This window comes from Callospermophilus lateralis, chromosome 8, assembly GCF_048772815.1.
Source record: "Callospermophilus lateralis isolate mCalLat2 chromosome 8, mCalLat2.hap1, whole genome shotgun sequence".
In the NCBI taxonomy this organism is placed as follows: domain Eukaryota; kingdom Metazoa; phylum Chordata; class Mammalia; order Rodentia; family Sciuridae; genus Callospermophilus; species Callospermophilus lateralis.
Window position 1 is genome coordinate 84,955,387 of NC_135312.1, and position 16,323 is coordinate 84,971,709.

The 16,323-nt window shown below is 38.8% G+C and overlaps 1 protein-coding gene across 1 annotated transcript in view; it reads left to right on the forward strand.

Annotated features, from left to right (window-relative positions):
• Positions 1 to 2,109: 2,109 nt before the first annotated feature.
• Col25a1 (collagen type XXV alpha 1 chain) overlaps positions 2,110 to 16,323 on the forward strand; it is a 435,459-nt gene continuing 421,245 nt past the window's right edge. The window contains exons 1-2 of the mRNA XM_076864066.2: positions 2,110 to 2,406; positions 3,612 to 3,681. Of these exons, the coding sequence (XP_076720181.1) occupies positions 2,110 to 2,406; positions 3,612 to 3,681 (367 nt within the window). The remainder of the gene's footprint in view (positions 2,407 to 3,611; positions 3,682 to 16,323) is intronic.

Consider the following 16,323-nt stretch of genomic DNA (forward strand, 5'->3'; position numbering starts at 1 on the left):
CTCTCAAACTTTTGCGTGCATGGTTTGTTAAATCACAGATTGCTATGCTTCTGATTTTAGTAGTAGTTTCTGACTCAGAAGATATGGGGTGGGATTGCCAGAATCTGAATGGGGCATAAATTCTCAGGTGATGATGGTGTTATTGACCCAGAACCATCCTTTGTGAACCACTATGTAATACAAATGTAAGGAATTATCGTTTCAATTTTATAACAAAAATCACAGGCTTCCCCCATGTTGTCTGCTTCATCCTATAACGATATTGAAAGTTTCTTACCCCATTTCATACCTAGCAATATCTGTGTATGTGAGAAAGTTCAGCTTAGTGCAGTATTTTGTTGATTGCTTACAATCGTGAGGTCAAGGAACACAGGAAATATGTGATAAGGAGGAGCTCTTCGGGATAATTATTCCCCCTCCTATCCCCTAAGTCTATTAGATGTAAAATGCTACTTGTTACCAACTTTCAAAAATCCCATTAGAGACCCTGTAATTTGATCCAGAGGGAACAGCGTGAGGAGAAAGTAGGGGAAGAGGAAAAATTGACCTCATTCTTCAGTCCTTTCCTAATTCCTGAGACATGTGTGTGCCTCAACACTCCCCTTTTCAATCCCACGAAAGAGGGAATCAGGAAAATGCATTAGCACCCTAGTACAGAGTAGGAACACAGAGCTGGGGGGAGACAAGCCGTCAAGACAGAAGGAAACTGGGGGAGGGGAGAGAAAACTTCGCCTCGTCGGAGAATCTGCTGCGCGGCTGGAGGAAGGAAGGGAAATGGGGAAAGGTACCTAAGACATCAACCAGACATTTTGCTTCTGGACATGTGAGAAAGTGAAGGAGGATGGAAAACGAGGCACTAGGGCGAAGTGGGAAGAGCTCCTGCGGCTGCTTTTGAGTGAGGATCACAATTGGAGCGTCCAGCTTCACTCCTTCCCTTCTGGAGGCCATTCCTCCATTTTTAACCGGGATAAAGAGCGGGCGCTGGGCTGGGAGGGTGTAAGCCAGAGTGGCCTCCAGCAGCCCGGCGGCGAACCGGGCTTGGGCCCCTGGCCCAGACCAGAGAGGTGGCCTTGGGGGACGCTGAAGTTACTCCGCGGAGGGGGAGGGGTTGCCAAGCTCCTCTCCAATCAGGGTGGCTGCTCCAGCTATTTGCATACATTATGCTAATAATGGACCTCCCGCTCCGCTCCCACCCAAGCTCCCCGCCCCCTCCAGGGGTCTCGCAGTCCGCCCCGCGGGCTGGGCGAAGGTGAATACATTATGCTAATGAGGCAGACTCCTGTTTTTGGCTTTCGTGGGGGGGGGGGCGCTCAATGCCGCGGGAGCTGTGGACCGGACGCCCGGCGCCGGGAGGGGGTCGGGGGAGGGACGTCGCGATCGGAGCGCGCGCGCACTCACACACACACACACACACACACACACACACTCGCACACGAGCATCCCGAAGGGTATTTAAGCTCGCACACGCGAGGCTGCGGAGATACTTAGGGCAGCCGCGACTTGCGTTTGCTCCTTGGGTTATTTCGTTTTCCTCTCTACTCTCCCCCTTGGCCGCTCCTCTAGAGCTGCGCTCTCCGGTGTCGCTCAGCCTTTTTTGCCTTGAACTGAATCCAGGTGGGAAACTGGTCGTCGTGCGGAAAGACACCGAATAGGTAGAAATAAGGCAAACTATCAGACGCAACAGGTCCAGAGCTCGGTGGGGCGGGAGAGCGGCGGCCCCTCGCCGCGCCCGCTGCCCCCCGGGACCCTACACTGCAGCTCTCGGGGACCTGGGGAGAGGTGTCTGCTTTTTGAGGGTTAGGAGAGCAGTCTGGGTGGATTTCATTTCGTTTTTTTTTTTTTTTTTTTTTTTACCCCATCGCCACCCGGTCCCTGGACTGAGGGTGCTTTTCACTCAACTGGTAGGAGAGAAGGAAGCGGAGGATGGTCCACGTCTGCTGGTCTCAAAACTGAGCAAAGCGCAGGTCCATCTCCGCGCCCGGGCTCCGACTCCACCAACTAGTTGTGCAGCCACAGAGACTGAACTTTAAAGGAATCGTCCTTTTCCTCTCCTTTTAAGATTATTGGAGGAGATAGTGGGTGGAAGGCGAACCCGAGGCAGCCGCCACAATGCTGGTGAAGAAGCATGCAGGGAAAGGAGGGGGTCGAGAGTCTGGATCCGAAGATCCGAGCCCCTGCGGGCAGCGGTGTGCCCGTACCATGCCCCAGTGCACGGCCCTGGCGACACTCCTATCAGTGGTGGCCGTGATTTCTTGTCTGTACCTTGGGGTGAAAACCAACGACCTCCAGGCTAGGATCGCCGCTCTCGAATCCGTTAAAGGGGATCCTTCTGTTCGTCTGCTGCCTGATACTTTGGATCAGCTGAAGGCCATGGTGCAAGAGAAAGTGGAGCGCCTTCTGGCTCAGGTGTGAGAGGCTGGGGTATTTTGCACAGGTGTGAGTCTGTGTATAGGACCAGACTTTACCCTTACAGTATGCATACTTGGTTTGATTATGTGCGTCTGCATAACGCTTACGGTAGCATATATTTGCATGTTTGCACCTCTCTTGATATCTCCAGTTCTTTATATATTACCTTCTCTCCTTCTTTCTTAATGTTTGTATGCCGAACAGGTGTGTGGGTCTAAAAGGGGAAAGGGTGGCCAGAATGACTGGAAGGCATTTTTTTCTTTTTAGTTTTGTGGAGTCTGATGTAATTCTTTCCTCAGTTGTATGAAGAATATTTCTTGCAGAGATAACATCTGTTTTATCCTTCACCTATTATAAGGTTAGGGCCATAGTTGATATTAATGCATAAAGTGAAATAACCATATAAGTTAAAATAAATGATTTTACTCATTGGCTCTTTTTAGAATAAAAGTTTATCTATTTTTAAATATTTATTTTTTATTTGTAGTTGGATGCAATATCTTTATTTTATTTATTTTTATGTGGTGCTGAGGATTGAATTCAGGGCCTCACACATGCTAGGCGAGCACTCTACCGCTAAGCCACAATCCCAGCCCTATTTATTTATTTATTTTTAAAGTAGGTTTATCTTTGGAAAAGGGTGCAGTGCCCAAATATTCATGAATGCAGAACCATTGGAGTTGAGAATTGAAAGGAAGCATCATTATGTTTAAGGATAGTTTTAGAGTTGGGGGTGTTCGGAAGTTGTTCTTTCAACAAAGAAGATGTTTAGTCTTAGTTGGAACACAACATAATAAAGCATTTTACCTTCATGTGTAAGGTATTGGCTGTTGTGTGCGTCTGCATAACACTGTAGCATATATTTGCATGTATGCACCTATGTAAGCCAGGTAAGCCACAGCTGGCCTAGAACTGCAACATGTTAGTGCCAGGTTTTTACATTGTTTATTCTTGGGCTGAGGGAGAGGGTGGTGGTGGTTGGAGAATGGAGAAAGATGTATCTGTGTCTAGCAATCTTGATATCATGTCAATGATCACTTTCCTTTAGGTCTTGGGTACTGTTACCTTTTGACTAAGGTCCAAGTACATATGTAAATGTTAGTTATGTAGCCTTTCAAATGCTGGCAAATCAGAGAGTCCCTAAAGACTCCATTTTTCTACAGTGCTACTGATGATCGTTAATACCTCTTCTTTTCCTACAGAAATCCTATGAACATATGGCTAAAATAAGAATTGCAAGAGAAGCACCTTCAGAGTGCAACTGCCCAGCAGGTAAAATGGAACTTATTTAACAAGGTTTTCTCCAGAGCAGAACATTTGCAAACAAAGGTCCTGTGTCTGTCAAGTCTACCTGTAATAATAGTAAAGAAAGAATGCAGACCCAACTTGCTTTAATAAAATCAACATGTCCTTAGTCGAAAGGATGGCAAATAAAGCTCCTAATATTATTTTAAGCTGCATACCTAGGTCTGTTATGGGAAAGCAAAGGAGATAGAAACAATCACCATGGAAAATACAGGCAAGATGATGTACAAAGGCATAGTGCTTAGATTCACACATTGAAAGTATTCAGTTTTATCATGTTAACGTCTGTGGTGAAAAGGACTATAAAATTGTTATTCTGAGTTCCTTGGTGGCAAATGCTGCATTAGTGCAGGTTTCTGTTTGTTCCCGTTGGCATATGATTACATTCATAAACTACCTCCACTTCTTGCTCACCTTTTACCTATTTTATCAGAAAGGCTCTCTCTCTCTCCTAACCTATAGCTAAAGATGAAGACAAAAAAGAAATTCGTTATTTACCTTGAGCTTCCCATTGTAAATATTGCATTCTCAGTGAATCACCAGAAAAGGCTTTTATATTTTTGCCATTTTTTTGGTGCAGTTTCGGAGAACTATATCTATGACAGCATATTAGAAGGATGAAGAAGAGAGACATTAATGAGTAAAACCCCTCAGTAATCATTAAATCTTCATTCACAAATCTCTGAGACTTTGTAGTTATCTGGAGGCTTAACAATTTAAAAGCCCTTGGAATATGGCTATTGAAAAACTTTTAGTAGATTCCAGGATATAAACATAAAAAGTCCTATGAGTCTCAGTGTTTTTCAGATAAACATTATTCATGCATCAATGAACATTTTGGTTTCTTTTATCATCCTGCATGGAAAGTGACTTTAATGTTCAAAAACATTATATATATGCATGTTATGTGTTACATAATGACAGATTGGCTAATTACAGACCACATAAATGATGGTGGTCCCATAAGATTACATTACCTAATGACAGCCAAGCCATCTTAGTTTGTATAAGAGCACCATATGATGTTAGCTCACTGATAAAAATCATCTAACAATGTTATCCTCAGAACATATCCCCATTGTAAGTGATGCATGTCTATGGAAAGACTAGTTTCTGTATTTTCTCACATTCTAAGATTATTTTCCCTCGATGGTAACTTGTTTTGACACAGCTAAATCAGCCACCATGTTTAGAAATTTTAAATGGCAACTCCAGGTAGTATAGCATAAAAATAGAATTTTCTATTCTGTTATGTTGTTGACCATAATTGAGCTATGTATTTTTTTTTTTTTTGAATGAAGGCTTTTGATAGAGAAGATGAATACTCTAGGTAACAGCAAAACAAAGGGTTAACATTTGACATTACAGGTTTTACTCTTAGTTGTTTTCAAGTTGGCAAAGACCTCTGAAGTCAGATATTCAGGAAAGGTACTTTCCTAGTGCAGGAATTAACACACAACAGCCTCCTCAGTGTGTAGAGATTATTTCACTTCTCAGGAAAGTTGGTATGATAAAGGATTTCACTGATCACACCACTTAGAGTTCAGCAGTTTTTTAAATATATAATACTTTTGCTTGCTATGTGAAAAAGTAGGTAGCATTAAATTAGTAGGTTTTTAAAGTGAACTTGGTTAAAAAGTAGAAAAGTGACTTTCATAGCACTAGAGTTCTATTTTTCTAAGAAGATATTACTGCTTGATGATATTTAATGCAGACTAGCTATTGAAGTCTAACATGCAATCTGGAAGAAAGTGACTATGTTTGGAGTTTGCTGTCTTAGATGCATTTGGACCATTTTTTAATCTTAACATGGTAATTGAATAATAAATGGTAATTTTCTTTCTTTTTTTTTTTTTTTTTTTTTTTAACAGCTGTTTTACTTCATTGCCACCACTAGAGCTCCACATTACATCAGTTTTTACCTGGCTAACTGCAAAGGTGTGCATTCCAATATGCAGAATCAAAGGGGTTTTTTGCTGACAAACCCCTGTTACAGACATAGTCTTTTGCTTGTGAAATAATCAGACATCATAAAAATAAGGGCATTATGTTTAAAAATAGTATCCTGGCAAAAACTAGCTATTTTGAATTCTGATCAGTGAGGTATTGTCTTAGGGAACGAACAGACTGGCCAAGAGGATTAGAAAGGAGATACAGCACTTCCCACCTGATTTGGCTCTAACAGTGGTTCAGAGTGACTAAGAGTTGTCACCCAGACATCTGTTTGCAGGGCAGAGCGAGACAAGTCTGTGACCTCAGCTCAGTTCCTGTGGACAGATGCCCACCCCTTGAAGTTGACACTCTTGTTGACAGTCTCAGACATAGAGCCAAGGAATGGTAGCAAAGGAGTAATGCTGGTTGTTTGTGTTCACTCTAATTGCTTTTGATGGAACTCGGTCCCAGTGAGGTTTGTTCCAGGTAGGCTAGAAGGAAATCACAACTTTTTTTTTTTCTCTCTCTCTCTCTCTCAATACAGAAGAAGGAACTTCTGTGGGACTCCGGTGAGAAAGACTATTTATTGAATGGCTTCTTATCAATAAGAGACACACCACACTAATTTAATTTTCATAACAATTAAATACTAATAATCTTCTTTTTTAGATGAGGAAGTTGGGAATCAGAGAAAGTGATTAACACACTAAAGGCTAGGTCAGGATTCATGCCCACACCTTACTCAAAAGTCCAAGATCAAATGAGGAATAGATTCCGATAGGTTGTGGAACTGAATAACTATGGATTGGATTTCTGGATCTGCTATTGAAAAATGTGTGACCTTGCTCAAAGTAATCAACTTTTCTATGTTCCAATTTCTTATGGGGCAAAAAAAAAAAGGAATAATTGTACCTTCACAGGAAATAATTTATTTAAAAAGTTTGCAATATTAGTAGCTATGCATTACATAAGAATTTCTATTTTTTTTATATGCTATTTAACTCTAATGTGGGCCACAGGGCTACATGATATAAGTGGGCAAATGGAAGCCCAGAGATGTCATGTAACTTGCTTGGCTCCCAATGGCTGATTAATGGCAAGTTTTAAACTAAAACACTTAATTTTAACAAATTTTAATTGCTAATGCTTAAACATCTATAAAATATTTATGTAGATAATTATATTAGTTCATTTCTTTTGTTATATCGATAAAGGTTGATTATTTTTGGATATTTATATTAGTCTTCTAAATTACTTTTACCAAAATTAGAGGGAAACTTCTGACCTTTTATGTGAAGTGTGACGGAAGTAGATAGATAGGACCTAGGTTCAAAAGAGCATGGTGGCAGTAAAGAGTGTCTTTATGGTTTTAATACCAGATGTTTACAAAAGGAAGTAGCTTAGGTACCGGACTCCTTTTCAGACTTATTTTTTTAACAGCATTACTGAAGTATAGTTGACCATATTTACCTATTTTAAGATCTGTAATAAATTTTAGTTGAGCAGTCATCACCACAATCCAATTTTAGATCATCTTTGTTCCCCTGAAAAATTCACATTTACTTTTTTTCATGAGCTCAGGAGAATTCTATTTTTTAAAAATTTTGCTTTAAAAAATATCTAAGACAACACATTTTTAAAACCCTTACACATAGAAGCTCTTGTTTAGCAGAATATTTGATTTAGCAGTAGCTAACTGAGCCATGGAAGATAGCTGACATCTGTGGTTTGGCCTCTGTAAAAACTGACCCTCATATGACATAATAAGCTGGCTCTTTACTATGGCTGTAGAATTCTGTCCTGGGCTCTGTTTCTTGGAGTCTTACATAAAAAATGCTTAAAACAGTAATATTTATGGAAGGACTTTCATGTTCTGATAAAGAACAGTGGGAGCCAGACAGTCAACCAAAAGCTGCTTAGATCACTAAGGTTTGTGTATGTTACTAGTCAGTAGTGTAGCCTGCCCATAGTTTTAGGTAAAAGAACCTCTTGGTGTAATGGATGGAGAATGTGAATGGGGAATAAAGCATCCGAAATAATCCTGATTTTGTCATTAACATGTTACACAATCTTGGGCAAATTGTTTCCAGGTATGACTATATTTTCTTGTCTCCAAAGTTAAGACCACTGGACAGTAATGATTTTTTTTTTTTTAAGAGAGAGTGAGAGAGAGGGAGAGAGAATTTTAATATTTATTTTTTAGCATTTGGTGGACACAACGTCTTTGTTTGTATGTGGTGCTGAGGATCGAACCTGGGCCGCACGCATGCCAGGCAAGTGCGCTACCGTTTGAGCTACATCCCCAGTCCCCACAGTAATGATTTTGAAGGGCCTTTATCAGTTCTGCAGATAAGATGAAGAGCCTGCTGTGTGCTGGATAATGGGAGTATGCAGATGAGCAAGATAGACTGGTACCTGCCCTCACAGGGCTTCCGTTTTGTTGGGGATGACAAATTTATTTTAAAATGACATGAGTTTACGGGTGTGATAAGCACAATCACATAAAAGTATCCTGTGCTGTGGAGCATGTGACCAAAATTTCTTCAATATTTGTAACCACTAGGGTTTTAATTTTTCTTTTTTGCTGGGGTGGGGAAAGCATAGCTCCCGTTTATAAATTCATAGTAAGAGAAAATCTAGCTTCTGATGAAAAATAAAAGCTTTATCAGTGGATAAATAGCTGATTTGTATCACTTCACTTGGCTTTTGTCTTTCCAATAGTTGGTAGGTAGATAATGCTGGTATTTGTGTACCTAAACTGATATCCCAACTGAAACAAAAAAGTGACTCTTAATATATTAAGGGTTGTCATAGATAATATGATGATGATTTGTTTTTCTACCTTTCTCTTATAAATAGTGAAATTCAGGTTGAGAAAGAGGAGAAACTTCCTATCTGGGGTACTGAACATGGTACTTCTGGCCACTGTGCATTCAGGAATGATCATGATGATTAATTGTAGTACAGTTAGTCAATTGCTTAAAGACTTTAGCTAGAGATATAAAAAGATATACTAGATATTTCCTGAGGTCTCTACCAACCTCCATGTCTATGAAAATGATTATATACAGAGAAAGACAAAATGTAGGTAAGTAGAAGTGGCTTTCAAAAATGTGAGCAATGAAGCTCCTTGTGATTGACTTAATTTGGGGTGGAAATAAATATTAACCTTGAGACTGCACCCTTTCCTATGGTTTAAGAAGAGCCCCACCCTATTCCCGTTTTTTTTTTTTTTTTTTTAAGCTGGAGATTGAAAACAGAGGTGCAACATTCCCAGTCCATTTTATTCATTCATTTATTTATTTTTGAGACAGGGTCTTAAAAAAATGCTTAGGGCCTTGATAAATTGCTGAGGCTTGTTTTGAATTTGCAATCCTCCTGCCTCAGCCTCTGAGTCATTGGAATTATAGGTGTGCACCACTGTGCTTGGCCAAGAAGAGATTTTATGAATTACCTTGCTGACATACATTTTCCTTATCGTAAGAGACTTGTATGGATTTTTATTTATGCTATACATTTTTTTTCCTAACAAGTTGCGCAATGAATGGAAAGACTTCATCAAGTGAGGGAATAATAATATGTAGATTTTCAGTTATGTAAGGTTAAGGTTAGTTAGACCTCTTGCAGAAGGAAAGCAAATTAAAATACTCTAAATGTTATTTAAATGAGAATGGCAGACATTCCCCTCTTCTTTAAGACCAAACAATATAATGTGACATGCAAGTGCCTCCAAGCATTCATGTAAATTTTTTTAGTTTTAATGAGTACAGCAGTTTGAGTGTAACACTTTTAGTTAGTCCAGTAGTGACAGCTGGCAAAATATCCTTTTATCTGAGGACCCAAGGACAAATTTGGATTTTTGAAGTAGTGTTCTTGTTTCTTTTGCCTCTCTTGTCAGTAAGTTGTTTAGCTTATTCTTCAAATACACTTTTACTCTTAGTGATTCTGTTTCTCTATGAGCTGGGAATTATTTAAGAGAAGGGTATAAATTCTGCATGGAGTTTAATTTGTTGTAGCTCCTTCAGAGAATGTGCAGGAGCAAGTCCCCTCCTGGGGCCATAATAACCTACTGTGCTTCTGATTGCTTTGTAATTGTGCAAAATCAACTCTATGGCATTAACCAAAACTTTATGTGAATGGCAGACTTTGGTCTGGGAGTGGAGAAGGAACATCCTCTCATCTGCAGGATTAGGTGGATGGAGAGCTGGTGGGGACTCACTCCAGATTCAGAACTGCTTTGCAACCCAGGGGAGCCTTTCCTGCTACAGGAGAACCTCGCTAGACACTTACCCAAATAACATCAATCTGTTATCTTGAATGGAAACCATCCAAAAACCTTATCATGAAAAAGTGTTTTAGTTGCATCCTATCATCCTATCACTTTATAAACATTACTTGGTGGTTTGATGGAAGCTGAGAATGTGAAAACAATGGATGAGTCAGTCTAGGCTCCGGTTGAAGCCCTGTAAATGACAGTTAAACATAGAAGCATACCCCCACTCCTCTGTGTTGCCATGGGTGAAGTTCCATGCAGTGGTTGAATGTGATATGATATTTAACACTTCCCCTCAATTTGTGTTAAAAATGACACCTAATTCTTACACATGGAAACTTACTCCTTTCATTTGGGATTTGTTCAGCAATTTTGCAATTAAAAAAAATTTTTTAAAAAAGGAAATTCAGAAGTGTGACATGCAGAAATAAGTGGAAATCACTTACAAATTAAAATCAAGCACTTTTCATTGGCATCATATATTCCTTCAAATGATTATTCCGTGTCCTTTACATTGATGGGATTCCATGAGATAATGCCACTAGGTGGCAGGCACCTTCCCTCTGTGACCATGGGATGGAGAGCTGAACAGAAGTACTTCTCTACTCTGACAGCTCCTTCCCAATTAAATCCCTAGCAGGTTTTTTTTTTTTTTTTTTTTTTGTAATAGAAAAGATTAATGGAGTAAGCAGTTTCTACCACCTGTATTTGAAGAATAGAATACTCTATCAACTAAAAGAATCTAGTAAACTTTATTTTTCATCTTTATTTTTTTTTTGCAGTCCTGGGGATTGAACCCAGGGCCTTGCACATGTTAGAAAAGTTGTCTACCACTAAATCACTGAGCTATCTCCCCAGCCTTGACCTTGTGATCCTCCTGCTTCAGCCTTCAGAGTAGCTGGGATCACAGGCATGTACCAATGCACCCAGCTTCATATTTGTACTAACCCAAGAGTTTACTTACTTACGAAGATACATTCATAGCTATGAACTTCAGGCTAGTGTTCAGTAGCTATGATAAATGATCCAAATGTCATTAAACTTGCTAATTGGAGATCTTGTGTTTTTTGTAACTTTTCAGAATCCAGAATCATTTGGAATTACCATCATGTTTATAACATCATTGCACTTGAAATTCCCATTTAAACTTCATTTGCCACATATAATAGTTGAAATGCATTCTTTATTTTTCCATTTTATGTTCCTTAGCATTATTACTAAATTTGTCTTTTTGTATAGGAATTGGTTCTGGGTCCTCACACATGGTAGACATGCACTCTACCACTGAGCTATACCCTCAGCCCTTTTTATTTTTCAATTTGAGACAAGGTCTTGCTGAATTGTCCAGGCTGGCCTTGAAATTGTGATCCTCCTGCTTCAGACTCTGGAATAGCATGAACCACTGCACCCAGATTTTTTTTAAGCATATTTAGTAGACATAGACCATATTCACCAGCATTGCCCAAACTGTGTGTTTATTTGGATATTAATAATTTAGATTTTAGTAGTCTTTGGGAAAACTAGATTTTTCTAGTCTTCTGGATTACTCTCACGAAATTTTTATTCTTATATTTGAGATGTGGTCAGCACATTTTAAACTACAATTTTCATATTTAGGCTAAGTGGTTGCGTAAGTTGTATGGGTTGTAGCCAGCTTTAGTTTGTGCATTCTGGTAATACAGAGTGTCAGAATATGTCTAACCAGAAGTAGTTGCTTGGAGTAGAGGTGAAGTCTATTTTTTCCTTAAAAAAAAAAAAAAAACACCCAAAAAACTCATAATGTGGGAAGAGTAAAAGAGGGGAGGAAATAGCTGCTCATATCTTTGTACTGTCATACTTGAAAGCCCAGTGTTTTAGAGTTTTTATTATAGTGGAATTATGGACCATAGTTAGGAAGCTGAAGGAATTCTCCATTATAGTTCTATTTTTGTTCCTAAAGATGCTAAGTTAAATATGATAGGAAAATTGCCATGTCTTACCCAATGTTCCTGTATCTGAGGTCAGCCCTGGTAGAAGTCAAAGGTAAGTTGTTTATATTACTCTCCTAGGAATTCTGAAACCCCAATTGTGGTTTCTTGGGCTCCAGAATCCAAAGTTTACTTATTTTTTTTAGATATATCTGATATCAACCTAAGATAGAAGTGATTTCCACAAACTACACGCAAAAAACCAACCTCTTTATTTTAAAGTCATAGCAGAAATGCTGGCAAGTTCTGGGGCTTCAGAGTGAACTTTGGAAAACTAAAAATAATTTTCTTGCTAAAAGAAAATCAGGGCACAAGTTAGATCAGATGAATTTCAAATAGAAACAAATTCTATAACTGCCTCTCTAAGGATGGTTATCAGTGTGGTTTGCAGTTAAGTGGATCAAGGATCAAGTGACCCTTGTGGACAGGTATTGACACACACTAATTGGAAAGTGTTCTTAGGGTCTAGCTGCATGGCACTTTTTTGAGGGATGGGTTGAGTAGGTGGAATCTACTGGCCCCATTTATGAACTCTGTGGCAGGGGCTTAGATTTGTATCTGTGCATATCTAGCACTTATTATAGGGTTCTTTATAGAAATTCATTATGATTAAAGATCTGAAAACTTGGCTTAGTTGGGGACTTCATCTTGACCCATCTCTTTACATACACTAACATTCTCATCTCTACACTTTTTTTTTTTTTTTGGTATCAGGGATTGAACCCAAGGGTATTTAACCACTGAGCCACATCCCCAGCTCTTTTTATTTTTTATTTTGAGAGAGGGTCTTGCTCAGTTGCTGAGGCTGGCTTTGAACCTGAGAAACTCCTGCCTCAGCCTCCTGAGCTGCTGGGATTATAGGTGTGCACTGTGTTCAGCTCATTTCTACACTTTTAAATGTATTCTCTGAGAACTTTATGTGTCAGAGTAATTTTTCTTTTTCTTTTTTGGTACTGGGGACTGAACCCTGGGGTGCTTTACCACTGAGCTACATCCCCAGCCTCTCTCTCTTTTTTTTTTTTTTAATTTTGAGACAGGGTCTCACTAAGTTGGTTAGGGCCTGTGATCCTCCTGCCTTAGCCTCCCGAGTCACTGGGATTACAGGCGTGCACCACCACCAGGCACACCTAGCCATGTTATTTTAAAGTTGACTCACGTCTTAGAGATCATCAAGAGTTTTACAACTTTTTGTGAGGAGGATATATCTTTTTAAAGAATGAAATCTAGAGAGAAACCCTAGTATATGAAATTGGACTTACTGTTACCATGATTGACATTAGAGGTTAGAGGGGACAGATACCAAAACCCCTACATGCTCTTTCTTTCTGCTACCCTCCCTTCTCCCCCATGGTGCCCATTGGGGCATCTTCAAAGAATCTTACAATTCATAGGACACATAGAAAATACCGAAAGTCTCCATTGTCACTCAAGCTGTTCTTTCTGGAGATCAATTGACTTGTCAGTGTTGGATTTTTCTTCAGAATTCAGCTTTAAAATCATTACTAGAAATGTTGTAAATTAAATTATTTATTGGTGGAATTCAGAAATGATTTTAATGTAGTTTTGTAATATTCGAGCAAGGAAGGACATGTTATGATTGTGGAAAGCTGGGTGATGCACTTTGTAACTGGGTATGGTGCCGTTCATTAGAAAATCAGCATCTCACTTCATCTTTTTTAGTCACTTATTTTTTTTTTAAGCCTTTATGACTTGCTTTTTTTTAATGCCATTTTTTTTGTTCAAATTTCTTCCTTCATGTTTTTATGCTTCAATTCTAGGTATTCATATAGAGCTTTATCATTAAATTATAGCATCCATTGCTTCTTTAAATATGTTTATTTAAAGCAGTTGGTTTTTGATTAATTAATACTTAGTGTGCAAGGTACTACATGAAAAAATTCTTCCCAAGTTACAGTGTTCCTGTGGATCCAAGGGAGGATTGGTCCAGAAACCCCATGAATTCCAAAACCCATAGGTGCTCAAGTCCTTTACATAAAATGGTGTAGTATCTGCATATAGCCTACATATGTCCCCTTATATGCTTTAAGTCACCTATAAATTACTTGTAAGCACGTCCATAATGTAAATAACTGTTATTCTATATTGCTTAGGGAATAGTGACAAGAAAGCAAGTCTGTACACGTTCAGTAGAGATGCAGCATTTTTCCTTGAACATTTTTAATCCATAGTAGGTTTAGTCTGCAGATGCAGGACCTGCAGATGTGGAAGGCTGACTTTATATTATTTGTAGAAATTCTATATTGTTATATAAAGATGTTTCTAAGGTCTTTGAGACTTGGTTTGATTTTTTTTTTTTTGGTTGTGTGTAAAATGATGACATATGTTGAAATTTCAGTTGATAGAACAACAAGAAGATATGAATTGTGTGTCTGTGTTTAAATAATAGGAAGATTTTCTAGAAATTTTAGCCAGTAGTGAATGAGATATAAATTTCATAGAGAAAGTTTAAACCTGGCTACAACTGGGATACTAAAGGATAATTGAAGGACTGTACCTCCCATGGAAATGAATGTCCTGTGTCATCAGCGGTGTTCTTTTCTGTATGAGTAGCTAGCTATGGACAGTTGTTTGGACGAGTGAAGCACTTTCCTTGATTGTCTTGTAGGACACATAATAAAATGACCCACAACTATACAAGTTACAGATCTTTGGTGAACAATTTTCTCTTTAATATGTAGTCTCAAATTGGAGGAAAAAATGATTTTTCTTTTTGAACTAGCTACTTGACTTTCTGAGAGAAGTCAATGATCAGTAAAGCAATAAATATGAGAAAGTTGACCAATTAAGAGGGTGGAAAGATCACATGTGCCAAGTAAAGCTACAGTGAGCTGCAAAAAAGAGGTTTAATCAAATAAACTTAACCTCTAAATTTGCCTTCCAATCCCCCTGCAGATATACCGACAGTTTTCCAAGAGTTTAAGCAATAAGCCTGACAGTGTGACTCAGTCCTACCATACATACTGTGCATCTGGAAGTTTTTAATAAAAGAAAAACTCTAGCATTGAGAAATTACATCCTTAAAGAAACTAGGGTTTTTATGTTCTTATATATAGTTTCCTTCTGTGCAAAGTTATTTAGTGCTCTAAATTTCAGCTACTTCTGAGGATCCTTTCCTGAATATGGGCTCCGTTCTGCAACTAGGTTCTGAATGAGGAACACTATGTGTTGGTACTAAAATTTATGTTGCCATTTTTGGAATGTTAAAAAACTGGTTAATTTATTTTTATAGTCCAATGTATCCTTTGATTGAGAGGTCTGAGGTATACTTTGTGTTTTTGATATGTGAGCCCGGGACACATTAAACTCAAAATGTGTTTTATTCTTGTAAGCCTTCTTCTTTTTGAGCAGAAAACTCTTGATTCCATCATCAATCCTCAAGCAGAAATCCCCTACAGAGGAGTTTTGTGATCAGTCACATATAACCCCTGTGTGTATCATATATCATTTTCTCGCCATTTTCAATTTATTACAAGTCTCTACTTTTGTTTAATTGTTATCATATGCTGCTAGCATTTTCAACCTTCACACTGCTTCACATTTATAGGATATGATATGATATTAATAATGTTTACTGAAATTCCTGAAAACCAAGAGTAAATACTGAATACATCCACAGGTAGAATTAAGATGCCATGTGAGGATCCCGAAGAATAGGCATTGCTCTAATGTGATCTGTTTCTGGCAGAGTGGATGTGTAGCCATGTAACTATGAAACTACAAAAATAGATGTATACTTCTAAATAAGAACTCCCATCCAGTCAGGACACTCTTGTCTGTTCTCCCTCCTTCTCTATTGTGAATAGAACTCACTTTTGCCTTCATTCTGTTGATGATGCTATGCTATTGGCAAGCTATTTTGCTTTGTAATCTCTCCCCAAGAATCATATAAGCAGGAAAGATGTGGTGTAGACAATACATAGTTTTCTCTCAAAGGATAAGTTTCCCCCTGAGGCTGGTGAAGGAGAGCTTGGGGGACCTTTGGCTTATGGGGAAGCTATTCTTGTGCAGGCCACATTTGCCTGGTTCATGGGAGTGTGTGGTTGTCTTTGGGGTTTTGTGCTGCCATTTGGACCATCCTGCATTGCCTTCAGCGTTAGGGTTTGACTTTTCCATGGAAACTTCCATCTAATTCCCTTCCTATTTATTCATGTGACTGCTTCTGACAACTTCCTTTTTAGTTCCTACTTTTGAAGAGTTTTTTTTTTTTTTTTTTTTTTTTTAACCTATCCTTGGCCAGTTGACCCCTGCCTTGTTTGCTCCCTCTACATGTACTGCGATCATGTTCCCTCACCACCATCTCTAACAGCTTGGTCATGTTCTCCTCTGCTCTTTCCTGCCTTGATTGTTGAACCTTTTTGCTAAGCCTACTCAGCTTTTAGCAGAAAATCAGCTGAAGCTAGGTAATACCTGGCCTGC